The sequence below is a fragment of the Anomaloglossus baeobatrachus genome, chromosome 3 (genome assembly GCF_048569485.1).
Source record: "Anomaloglossus baeobatrachus isolate aAnoBae1 chromosome 3, aAnoBae1.hap1, whole genome shotgun sequence".
Classification (NCBI taxonomy): domain Eukaryota; kingdom Metazoa; phylum Chordata; class Amphibia; order Anura; family Aromobatidae; genus Anomaloglossus; species Anomaloglossus baeobatrachus.
In genome coordinates, this window is record NC_134355.1 from 504,738,210 (window position 1) to 504,750,362 (window position 12,153).

A 12,153-nucleotide genomic window follows, 5' to 3' on the forward strand; every position below is an offset into this window, starting at 1 on the left:
AGTAATTGGACAAGGGACTTTAAGGGCTGCAATTAACTCTGAAGGCATCTCCCTCGTTAACCTGTAATCAATGAAGTAGTTAAAAGGTCTGGGGTTGATTACAGGTGTGTGGTTTTGCATTTGGAAGCTGTTGCTGTGACCAGACAACATGCGGTCTAAGGAACTCTCAATTGAGGTGAAGCAGAACATCCTGAGGCTGAAAAAAAAGAAAAAATCCATCAGAGAGATAGCAGACATGCTTGGAGTAGCAAAATCAACAGTCGGGTACATTTTGAGAAAAAAGGAATTGACTGGTGAGCTTGAGAACTCAAAAAGGCCTGGGCGTCCACGGATGACAACAGTGGTGGATGATCGCCGCATACTTTCTTTGGTGAAGAAGAACCCGTTCACAACATCAACTGAAGTCCAGAACAATCTCAGTGAAGTAGGTGTATCTGTCTCTAAGTCAACAGTAAAGAGAAGACTCCATGAAAGTAAATACAAAGGGTTCACATCTAGATGCAAACCATTCATCAATTCCAAAAATAGACAGGCCAGAGTTAAATTTGCTGAAAAACACCTCATGAAGCCAGCTCAGTTCTGGAAAAGTATTCTATGGACAGATGAGACAAAGATCAACCTGTACCAGAATGATGGGAAGAAAAAAGTTTGGAGAAGAAAGGGAACGGCACATGATCCAAGGCACACCACATCCTCTGTAAAACATGGTGGAGGCAACGTGATGGCATGGGCATGCATGGCTTTCAATGGCACTGGGTCACTTGTGTTTATTGATGACATAACAGCAGACAAGAGTAGCCGGATGAATTCTGAAGTGTACCGGGATATACTTTCAGCCCAAATTCAGCCAAATGCTGCAAAGTTGATCGGACGGCGCTTCATAGTACAGATGGACAATGACCACAAGCATACAGCCAAAGCTACCCAGGAGTTCATGAGTGCAAAAAAGTGGAACCTTCTGCAATGGCCAAGTCAATCACCAGATCTTAACCCAATTGTGCATGCATTTCACTTGCTCAAATCCAGACTTAAGACGGAAAGACCCACAAACAAGCAAGACCTGAAGGCTGCGGCTGTAAAGGCCTGGCAAAGCATTAAGAAGGAGGAAACCCAGCGTTTGGTGATGTCCATGGGTTCCAGACTTAAGGCAGTGATTGCCTCCAAAGGATTCGCAACAAAATATTGAAAATAAAAATATTTTGTTTGGGTTTGGTTTATTTGTCCAATTACTTTTGACCTCCTAAAATGTGGAGTGTTTGTAAAGAAATGTGTACAATTCCTACAATTTCTATCAGATATTTTTGTTCAAACCTTCAAATTAAACGTTACAATCTGCACTTGAATTCTGTTGTAGAGATTTCATTTCAAATCCAATGTGGTGGCATGCAGAGCCCAACTCGCGAAAATTGTGTCACTGTCCAAATATTTCTGGACCTAACTGTATGTCCGATCTGCCATCATGTGTTTGCCCCATCTGCCTTGATATCTCTCCTCCATCACCTTCATATCCTGGTGGAACCTCTCGCCTGTTCCTCGCTAAAGTCTCTAAGATTATCTGGAAATCTGTTTAAATAGCTATGGAGATAGTGCATATTTATGCTCACACCGTATTAACTCCCAAATTTCTGAAGATAGAGAGCAAATCTTCCACCAATTTTTCATAATTGTCCGCTCTGTTATTACCCAAGTAGTTCTTCACAACAGAGACAAAACTCTTCCAGACCAAAGTCTCAGTGTCTTTCATGCCTGTGGTGGAATCATTCATGAGTTTACGAATATGAGGACCATCAAAGACTGCAGCTTTTAGTTTTTCTATTTAGTCCAGGAAATGATCTATGAATGAACTTGAAGCAATTATCCAGTTTGTCCAAAGTCCTAACAAATTGCTTAATTAATCCTAGCTTAATATGAAGCGGAGGGAGAATGATTTTGTTCTTGGCCACCAGTGGCTTGTTGAAAATACTTGCAGCGCCAACAATCATTTCTTCCCTTGTAGGACATGACACTTTTAACCAATGATCTTACTTTGCTCTGCTTTCCCAGAGGCACATGAAGCATGAGTATTTTGTGTATCCAGAATGCTGTCCAAGCAAGAAGGTCACCATCTTCAGATCAACACAAATCGACCACAAAGAGAAAGAGAGCTGCCTATAAAAAGCAGCCAGTCTTCTAGTCAATATTCCTTATTGCCACTGAAGTACAATTCCTGGGATATCATTGGAGTATAGAAGTTCTTCCTCTTGGTGTAAATATGGGAGAACCCTCTCTTCTCTTGTCTAATAGGCTGTAATGTTAACTTACGCCTTTATAAGATTTTGTTCATTAAGTCTGGACGCTAAAAGTTCAGATGCTTGCTTGGACAGATTAAAGTCTCCAATCAGGTCAAGGTCATTGAGGACTTTTTGACTTAATCGTTGAAGCCTCGAATAGCTTACTTCAAATTCACTTCCACGGCTACTACCGTGTTTCCCCGAAAGTAAGACAGTGTCTTACATTCTTTTTACCCCCAAAGTCCCACTATGTCTTACTTTCGGGGTATGTCTTATATTGGAAAAAAATCCCACAGCAATCGCAGCAAGTCTCCATGCAATGTACCGTATGGGGACTTGCCGCGATTGCTGCACATGAGGGCACTGAGGCTGCGTGTTTTTGTATGTTGTCCGTGGTCCTGATGGACCATGGACAACATTACTGCAACATTTCTCGGTGGCCGAGCGTTCGGCTGAGCGCCCGACCACCGGCATGTGACAGCTTTCAGCTGAGCGCTCGGCCGCCGACATGTCAGGGCGCTCAGCTGGGCGGTTGGTCGCCGGCATGTCAGGGCGCTAAGCTGAGCGCTCGGCCGCCGGCGTGTCAGGGCGCTCAGCTGAGCGCCCGACTGCCGGCATGTGACAGCTCTCAGCTGAGCGCTCGGCCGCCGACATGTCAGGGCGCTCAGCTGGGCGCTCGGCCGCCGGCATGTCAGGGCGCTCAGCTGGGCGCTCGGCTGGGCGCTCGGCCGCCAGTATGTCAGGGCGCTCAGCTGGGCGCCCGACCGCCGGCATGTGACAGCTCTCAGCTGGGCGTTCGGCCGCCGGCATGTCAGGGCGCTCAGCTGGGCGCTCGGCCGCCGGCATGTCAGGGCGCTCAGCTGGGCGCTCGGCTGGGCGCTCGGCCGCCAGTATGTCAGGGCGCTCAGCTGGGCGCCCGACCGCCATGTGACAGCTCTCAGCTGAGCGCTCGGCCGCCAGCGTGTCAGGGCGCTCGGCTGGGCGCCCGACCGCCGCCATGTGACGGCTCTCAGCTGGGCGCTCGGCCGCCGGCATGTCAGGGCGCTTGGCTGAGCGCTTGGCCGCCGGCGTGTCAGGGCGCTCAGCTGGGCGCTCGGCCGCCGGCATGTCAGGGCGTTCAGCTGGGCGCTCGGCTGCCGGCATGTCAGGGCGCTCGGCTGGGCGCTCGGCCGCCGGCATGTCAGGGCGCTCGGCTGGGCGCCCGGCCGCCATGTGACAGCTCTCAGCTGAGCGCTCGGCCGCCGGCATGTCAGGGCACTCAGCTGAGCGCTCGGCCGCCGGCGTGTCAGGGCGCTCGGCTGGGCGCCCGACTGCTGGCATGTGACGGCTCTCAGCTGGGCGCTCGGCCGCCGGCATGTCAGTGCGCTCGGCTGGGCGCTCGGCCGCCGGCATGTCAGGGCGCTCAGCTGATTGCCCGGCCGCCGGTATGTTTATAGCGCTCAGCTGAGCGCTCGGCCGCCGGCTATTGGGAGCGAACAGCTGATCGTTCACAATAGTAGGCTGCCGGTACTGTAAAGAAGAAAAAAATAAATAAATAAATAAATAACGCTTTCCGTTTACTATGTCTTACTTTCGGGGTACGTCTTACATTAGCCGACCCCCCCCAAAACCCCCACTACGTCTTACTATCGGGAGTGTCTTACTATCAGGGAAACACGGTACCTGCCATACACTCTAATCCCTGCCTCTCTTCGAAATCTGACAATATATGGTCTGGTAGTCTCGTTAACACTGGGATGGGAACGCTATTGAACACAATAGAAGTTGGTTTGTGTGGCAGTATTCACATAGATTTTGATGGTGAATACATGAAACCTCTGAATGAACATAATAAGAGTAATGATGGGCGGACTCACAGATACCCGGGATCGTTGAGTTCAACCAGGTTAAAAAAAAAAAAAAAAGAACCCGGTTCGGGCGCGGAATTAATCCCAGTTTACTGACCGGATGCTGGTGCACATATAAGTCTATTGGGACAAAATAAGGTGTTTAAAAATAGTAGCAAAAGGGATAGGGGGATTAGAGCAAGCACTTTATACTTACTTGTCTCCGTGCAGCTGTAACTCTGCTTCCAGACCACTCATTCTACTTCCAAGGTTGCTTATTATCTTCTTGCATATGCACTGCTTCTCCCACACACCGGCAGTCCTGCGTCTCTGATTGGTTGCAGTCAAAAACATTGTTACACAGGCTGGGGGTGCTGTCTGACTGCAACCAATGAGAGACGGCGGAACTGCCGGTGGGTGGGGGAAGCAGTGCATATGCATGAAGCTAGTGAGCGGCCCCAGAAGTAGAGTGAGCGGCCTGGAAGCAGAGTTACAGCCGGTAAGTATAAAGTGCTTGCTTTATTTTCTATCTTTTTTTTATGTTTTGCTTTTTTTTTTTTTATTCTGAGTGGCCAGACCCGGATCATTACCCGAAGTTCTCAGGGAACTCTGGGCCCAGTGTTGGTGATAGGGTTCTTTTGAACCAGCACAGATCTAGACTTTTACAGTCCAAGTCCGCCCATCACTAAGAGAATTTTTAACCATCATTTACATAAACTACCAAAAATTAAAGTATGTACACACAGCATCTGTTAGACAGGGGCACACTCACTGAATTTTCCCAGGCTGTGCCTCATCAGGAAAACTGTTATTTTCCTGAAATGGTTTTGCCCTCGTTTTTCCTACCGCTCCACCACCAGCGTCTCCTCTTAGGCTACTTTCACACATCTGGTTTGAGCACTGCGGCTCAATCCGGCTGTGAAAACTATGCAACGAATGCGGCGAAAACACCGCATCCTTTGCATAAGTTTTTACATGCGGCCCGTCCGTTTTTTTCCGGTTGCGGCATGCTACTGAGCATGCGCAGTGGAAAAAAACGCATGCGGCGAGCGGATGCGTTTTTTCCCGCATCGCGCCGCATCCGGCCTCCATAGGTATGCATTGAAAAATGCGCCGCAGCGGCCGGATGCGGCGCGATGCGGTGTTTTTTGCCGGAGCAAAAAACGTTGCAGGGAACGTTCGATCCGGCCGCCGCATCGGCTAAATCTGCCGCATGCGGCAAAAACCGGACCGAACGCAAGCCCCTGCGGCACAATACGGCACTAATGTAAGTCTATGCAAAAAAAAAACGCAACCGGCGTTACAAAAGCCGGTTGCGGTTTTTCTGCAGAACGCCGTATTGTGCTGCAGAGCAAAAATCCGGATGTGTGAAAGTAGCCTTATACTATGAAGAATGAGCATGTCCCCTCTTTAACCACTCGAGGGTTTCTGAACCCTTGAATCAGTAAAAAGACATGACATAAGATGGAACATGTGCACAGAAAGTCGATTTCACATTGCTGTGCATTATGTTCATTTTACAAGGCGCTTTTTGGGAAGTTTTTCAAGAAGATGAGACTGAAAAAGACACGGTGTGTAAATAGCCTCAAAGGAGATATTACTGTAGATTTTCTGGATCCTTTGCAGGGCATTTTTGCACAAATTGCAAAGGAAAGGATGAAACAGCAAAAAACTACTTGTAACATGAATTTCGCTATGAAGCCTCTTCAGATCATGGAAGCAGTAAATTACACCTTTAGCAAAATAAATGGTAAAAAGAAAGAACATATGTACTGCAATGTAAAAACGACTTGCTGTGCTTACGTTCAGTCTTTTAAGCTTCTTTTAGTCGCTTCAGGCTTCCGAAGATGGAAACCGTTTAAAAGAAGTGACCCGACCATTCTTCAGCCTCCCACTAGTTTATTCAACGCAAATTTAAAAAAAAAGTTGGCGGCCAAAGACATTGCAAAAAACGTCTAAAAAGACGCCAAAAAACAGCCTTCAGGACAAAAGATGTGCCCTAAAGCATCTTCCACATTAAAATCCCTCCAGGTTCGCACATATCTAAAAGACATTGTGTACATCTACCAATAGGCCGTGTTCACACACTAGAGCAAATACTGCATTTTTTTCCCATTGCTTTATAACCGCACATTTTCTTCACGTGCCTGCAACTGAATACAGAATATCAATCGTCTCTGATTATTGTGTTATTTATGCGCTTTCCCCAGTATTTGATGCGTTTGTGGTACAGATTAGAAGAAACCTTTTTTTTTTATTTTTTTAGCATAGAAAAACGTTGATTCTGTACTCAAAAACTCAACTGTATATTTTTTTTTAAAAAAAAAAAAAATCAGGGTTTCCCAGAAGGCAAAAGAGAAAAAAGACCACAAAAAAATGTACATTTCAACAGCATGTTTCAACAGTCTGCATGAATTTTCATGAAATCACATCTACATTGCTTAGCCAGTTAAAGGGAACCTGTCAGGTCCAACGAGCAGTTCTGGGTGCATATTGCTAATCCCTGCCTAACCGTCCCTGTATACACTAGCAAAGAAAAAAAGATCTTTAGAAAAAGTATTTCTAAAGATCTTTTACCGTATGCTAATGGGCGACGGGACTAGTCCCCTGGGCGTTATTTCCCCTGGCTAGTCGTCTCCATTAGCATGTTAGTACACCCCTGTGGGTGTGCGAACATGCTAATGAATGTGCAGCAGAGGATGATCTCACTCACCTCTCTGCTGCCCGACACTGGAGTTTTGGTCATACGCACTATGAAGCCGGGTGTACGTGTCCTGGCTTCAAACTGAAGTAGTGTGCATGACCGAAACTCCGAGGTCATGCGCACTGAGCCGAAATCCAGGGTCAGGCGGCGATGGCAGCGGAGAGGTGAGTGAGATCATCCTCTGCACATTCATTAGCATCTTAGCACACCAAAGGGATGTACTAACATGCTAATGGAGTCGAATAGCCAGGGGAACTAGTTCATTCGCTCATTAGCATACAATATAAGATCTTTAGAAATACTTTTTCTAAAGATCTCTTTATCTATGCTAGAGTATACAGGGACGGTTAGGCAGGGATTAGCAATATGCACCCAGAACTGCTTGTGGTTCTGGGTGCATATTGGACCTGACAGGTTCCCTTTAAAGGGGTTGTCTGGTCTAAATCCACACTTCTGCAGTCACTCTGTCACTCTATGTGACTGTAGACTTGTGACTCCTCACAGTGTCAGAACAGGGAAGCGCAATCACATTGCCACTAGTATGCAGATTCCCGGCCAGAATGCGACTAGAGGGGTGCAGCCTCGTTTAATACACCTGTATTGAGTGAAGCTGCGCTCATCTAGCCGGGATGAGCAAATCACATACTTGTAGCAACGTGACCACCAATCCCGGCTTTGACACTGGAGAATCCTCGCAGCACACAGTGCGGGCAATGTGAAGAGTCACAAGTTTGCACTCATATAGAGTGACTGTAGATTTGTCATTTTATAACGGACAATCCCATTAAAAATAGCAGATTTTTTACCTAAAAAACAAAGCATAAAAAAAAAAAAAAATCAATATTTACGCTACATGGGAACACTGTCTTAGGCTATGTGCCCACGCTGTGGAAAATTTGCAGCAATTTTTTCACGGAAATTCCGCAGATTTTTCAAAAATCCACAGTACAGCGAGTCCCCAGCCATTTCTATGGCATTTTGGAACTGCTGTGCCCATGCTGCGTTTTTTCCGCAGCGGAAATAATGCTGTTTTCCCTGCGGAAAAATCTGCAGCATGTGAATTATTCCTGCGGATTTCTCCGCAGGGTCCCATACTTACCTGCCTTGATAGCAGACACCAGAGTCCCTTCCTCCGGTGCAGTGGAGCCAGGAGCAGGAGGTGGGCGGGGCCTGCACAAGCTCCGGTCATGTGACAGACAGCGCTAGTGCAGGCCCGCCCACCCTCTCCTGCAATGTGCAGACATACACAGCCGGAAAGTGAAGTACTGCGTGGCGTGATGGAGGTAAGTATAAACTCCCCGATCACTCAGCACTTGTTCTGCATTGAGGATGCAGTGCCGAAGCCATGGTACTGTATCCTCAATTCAGAATGACCGCAGCATATCCGCAGGACATTCCGCAATAAAACCGCAGCATGTAAACAGACAAAGTTGTGTTGCAGTTTTCTGGGATGTCCTGCGGATATATCAGCAAGACACTTTCCCCGTGGGCATATAGCCTTACAATGCTTTTAGTGAGCCAGTAAAAAGAGGAAAAAAGCTGCCGTAAAATAACATCCAGACTTTAATGAAAATGGTCCATAGAAATCATGGAGGTTTGAGGCCAGGCGCTGGTACCCAAAAGGACAACAGCAGTTTCGCACAAATGTGCTTCTACGGGTTCTTGCTCAAGACCCGTAGAAGCTCATTTGCGCAAAACGGCCATCGTCCTTTTGGATTCCAGCACCTGCCTCAAACCTCCATGATTTTTATGCACCATTTTCAATTAGGTCTGGATGTTATTTTACGGTGGGTGCAGCTGTTTTCCTCTTTTTACTGGCTTACCTTTGGATCTGCCTGTTTACACCAGCGAGCACCGCTGAAGCTCCAGCCACAGTCAGGAGTTCACAAATGTTGCCGAGCCACCTGCAGCTTCGGATCAGGTAATCAAGCGGTTCGTGTCTGCACCTATTCTTGACTGTCTTACATTTCTTTTAAATGGAAATGAATTAAAGGGATTGCCACTACTTTTTATTGATAGACAATCTTTAGAACTTCCAGCCGCCACCGGTAACAACTGATCAGCGTGGGCATCAGTTGCCGCACCCCCACCAATTAGATATTGATGACCTATTCTAAAGATAGACCATTAATAAAAAAGTATTGGCCAACTCCTGTAATAAAGCTAAAAAACAACACAGAAAAAACATTGTTGCTTCCTTGGAATTGAAATTGCATCTTAGAATTATCACATCAATACAAATATCACAATATCTGCGTTGATGCCCGCTGATTGACATGCAGTAAAGAGTTTCCCCTTTTCACACAATTACTATAAAGGAGAAGACTTACTGATGTGTAGTTTGATCTTACTTGCTTCTGGTTCCTGGACTCTTGCTCCTGGAACTGTAGTCCTGCGAGGTGCTTCTCTAGGGCTTCCCAATCCATTGTGGGAAGTTGGGGTTCCTCCCTCATGAGGCCACCAGAACCAACAAATGAGTTCAGCGGAGGCCCTCTGACAGAGTTATTTTGAGGTTTGGGAGGGCTGTGCTTGGCTCTATTTGGGGGTTTCCCAGTTACTAAGTTTCCATTTAATTTGTGCCGATGAGATGGGTTCCCATTGGTGGCGGATAGATGACCACCTTTAATGTCCTCAAACTCTTCTGCTAAACTCCTGGCTGTGACAGTCCTTGAAAAACAATTGTCCTTAGGAAAGCCATCATCACCTCCAACTTCTTCTTCTTCCTCTTCATCTTCCCACTCATCACTCACCTTGTCCACCATAAAGTCCTCCTCCTCATAATCCTCCAAGGCAGCCAGATCCAGGCTGGGGGAAGACTTACAGTCCGAGCAGGGTGTCACTTTGTTGGAGCTAGATTCGGAACTTGAGCGGCTATAAGCATCACTTCCTAGATCCATGCCATCCTCTCTGTAATCCTGCATATCGACATAGCCGGCATGTCAAGGAGACAAAAAAAAAGGAAAGAAGAAAGACAGATAAGTTTGTTTCTTTTTCATCAAAGTCAAGCAGCCTGTCTATACTCGTTCTCTGGAGAAAAAAAAAAACATGAAGCAACTGGAAACTGCCAGCAAGAATATCCATCCCCTGGGGCTGCAAAGATTCCTATCCCTCCACGCCTCCTCTCTCCGAGCCGTGCTCCAGCCACAATGACAAATGCATTACCAAACACACCTCCGACAGTGCGATAATAAGCAGCGTGCCCAATATTAATATTCCTCATGATAATTACCATCACACTCAATTGCTGTTGCAAATGTCACCTCTCATTGCTTGTACGGGCATATCACTGCCATGCCTTCTTACAGCCATACGAACCTGAACCCTATAGAAATACATGTGAATACATCTATCTACAGAAAGCACAAAATAGACATCGTTCCTTTGTATTAACAGGTTAAGATAAGATGTCAAAACAGCATTTCCTACTGACGACCTAATGAGTTAGGGCTCATTCATATGCCCGATTTCTCCACATACGAGAAAAACGGACCAGTTTTTGGGATCAGAGTGTGATTTGATTGTCATCAGGTTTTTTAATAAGTGGAAAAAAAAGTTTCTACAACTTATCCTTTTTGAAAACGCATGAAAATCAGACTCATCCGAGTTTGGTCCGAATTTTCATTTAAATGCATTGTAAATTTTGATTCAACCCTTCGATAAAAATTGGACAGGTCAGCGATTTTTCACAGACTGCTCTGTCTGCCAGAAGTCCTGAACATGTGGATGGCCCCATAGACCATCACAGGCATGAGCGCTGTGTGTGAAGAGAATATCCGACTTCTGATAAATCCTATGACAGATCAGGCTGCAGCAGGTCATATGGCTACTCTGATGCAAACACTGCTGATTATAAGAGCCTGTGTCTGCATATCTACCAGCAGAATACAGGCTTCCATAAACGGCACAACGCAGTCTGCATAAAGACTGGCAATATAGTGGTACTGATACTAGATACAGAAAAAAAGAAAAAGCTGAGATTTCTTTTTGGCACTACCAATTGGTTCAGAGATAATCAGAGATACTCGGATCAGTATACAAAGTTAATTTTATTTATGTAATTATTTTATTAATCTGATGTTATACATAAATATTTCTTTTTATACCAATCCAAGTATTTCAGATGATCTCTTAACTTCCTGTTAGCGCCCAAATATTCCAACTGTCTCTTAACCGCTTGGCATCGCCCAAAGATACCGACTGTCTCTTAACCACTTGGCAGCGCCCAAAGATACCGACTGTCTCTTAACCACTTGGCAGCGCTCAAAGATACCGACTGTCTCTTAACCGAAAAAAGCACAACAATCTAGATACAAACCCCTAGCCAAAGTTACTGTTATTGTGAACAGTTAAAGGGAACCAGTCACCACATTTGGTGACCATAAGCTGCGGCCACCACTGGGCTCTTATATACAGCATGTTAAAATGCTGTATATAAGAGCCCAGGCCGCTGTGCAGAACATAAAAATCACTTTATAATACTCACCTAAACGATTGGTTCGGTGCAGACTGGTCGGATTGGTGTCTCCATTCTCCGATATTGGCTCCTCCTCCTTCGGCCATCTTTGTCCTCCTTCTCCTGAAGCCTGGGTGCATGACACATCCTACGTCATACACACTCGCCGGCATTGAGGTCCTGCGCAGGTGCACTTTGATCTGTCCTGAGCAGGCAGATCACAGTATTGTAGTGCTCCTGCGCAGGATGCCGGCCTGTGTGCATAACATAGGATGCGTCATGCACCCAGGCTTCAGATGAAGGAGGACAAAGATGGCTGAAAGAGGAGGCGCCGGTACCGGAGAACGGAGCCAACCATCCGACCAGTCTGCACTGTACCGACCGTTTAGGTAAGTATTATAAAGTCATTTTTGCGTTCTACGCAGTGGCCTGGGCTCTTATATACAGCATGTTAGAGTGCTGTATATAAGAGCCCACTGGTGGGTGCCTAGCCTTGTATTTAGCCCAAAAAACAAAAAATGACGTGGGGTCCCCCCAATTTTTGATAGCCAGCTAGGGTAAAGCAGACAGCTCTAGCCTGAAAACCACAGCTGACACCTTCATCTTGTCTGGTGATCAATTTGGAGGCTCCCCAAGCTGTTTTTTTTTGTTAATTATTTATAAATAAATAATTAAAAAAACAAACAAACGTGGGGTCCCCCCATATTAGATCACTAGCCAAGGTTAAGCTGACAGCTGGGGTCTGGTATGCTCAGGGTGGGAAGAGCCATGGTTATTGGACTCTTCGCAGCCTAAAAATAGCAGGCCGCAGCCGCCCCAGAAGTGGCGCATCCATTAGATGCGCCAATCCTGGCGCTTCGCCCCAACTCATCCCACTGCCCTAGTGCGGTGGCAAACGGG

General features: G+C 46.4%; 1 protein-coding gene across 3 annotated transcripts in view; it reads right to left on the bottom strand.

Moving 5' to 3' along the window:
- Positions 1-12,153, bottom strand: part of SCHIP1 (schwannomin interacting protein 1) — a 709,310-nt gene that overhangs the window by 127,165 nt on the left and 569,992 nt on the right. For all 3 annotated transcript variants that reach the window (XM_075340674.1, XM_075340675.1, XM_075340676.1), the window contains one exon: positions 9,131-9,715. In XM_075340674.1, the coding sequence (XP_075196789.1) occupies positions 9,131-9,715 (585 nt within the window). The remainder of the gene's footprint in view (positions 1-9,130; positions 9,716-12,153) is intronic.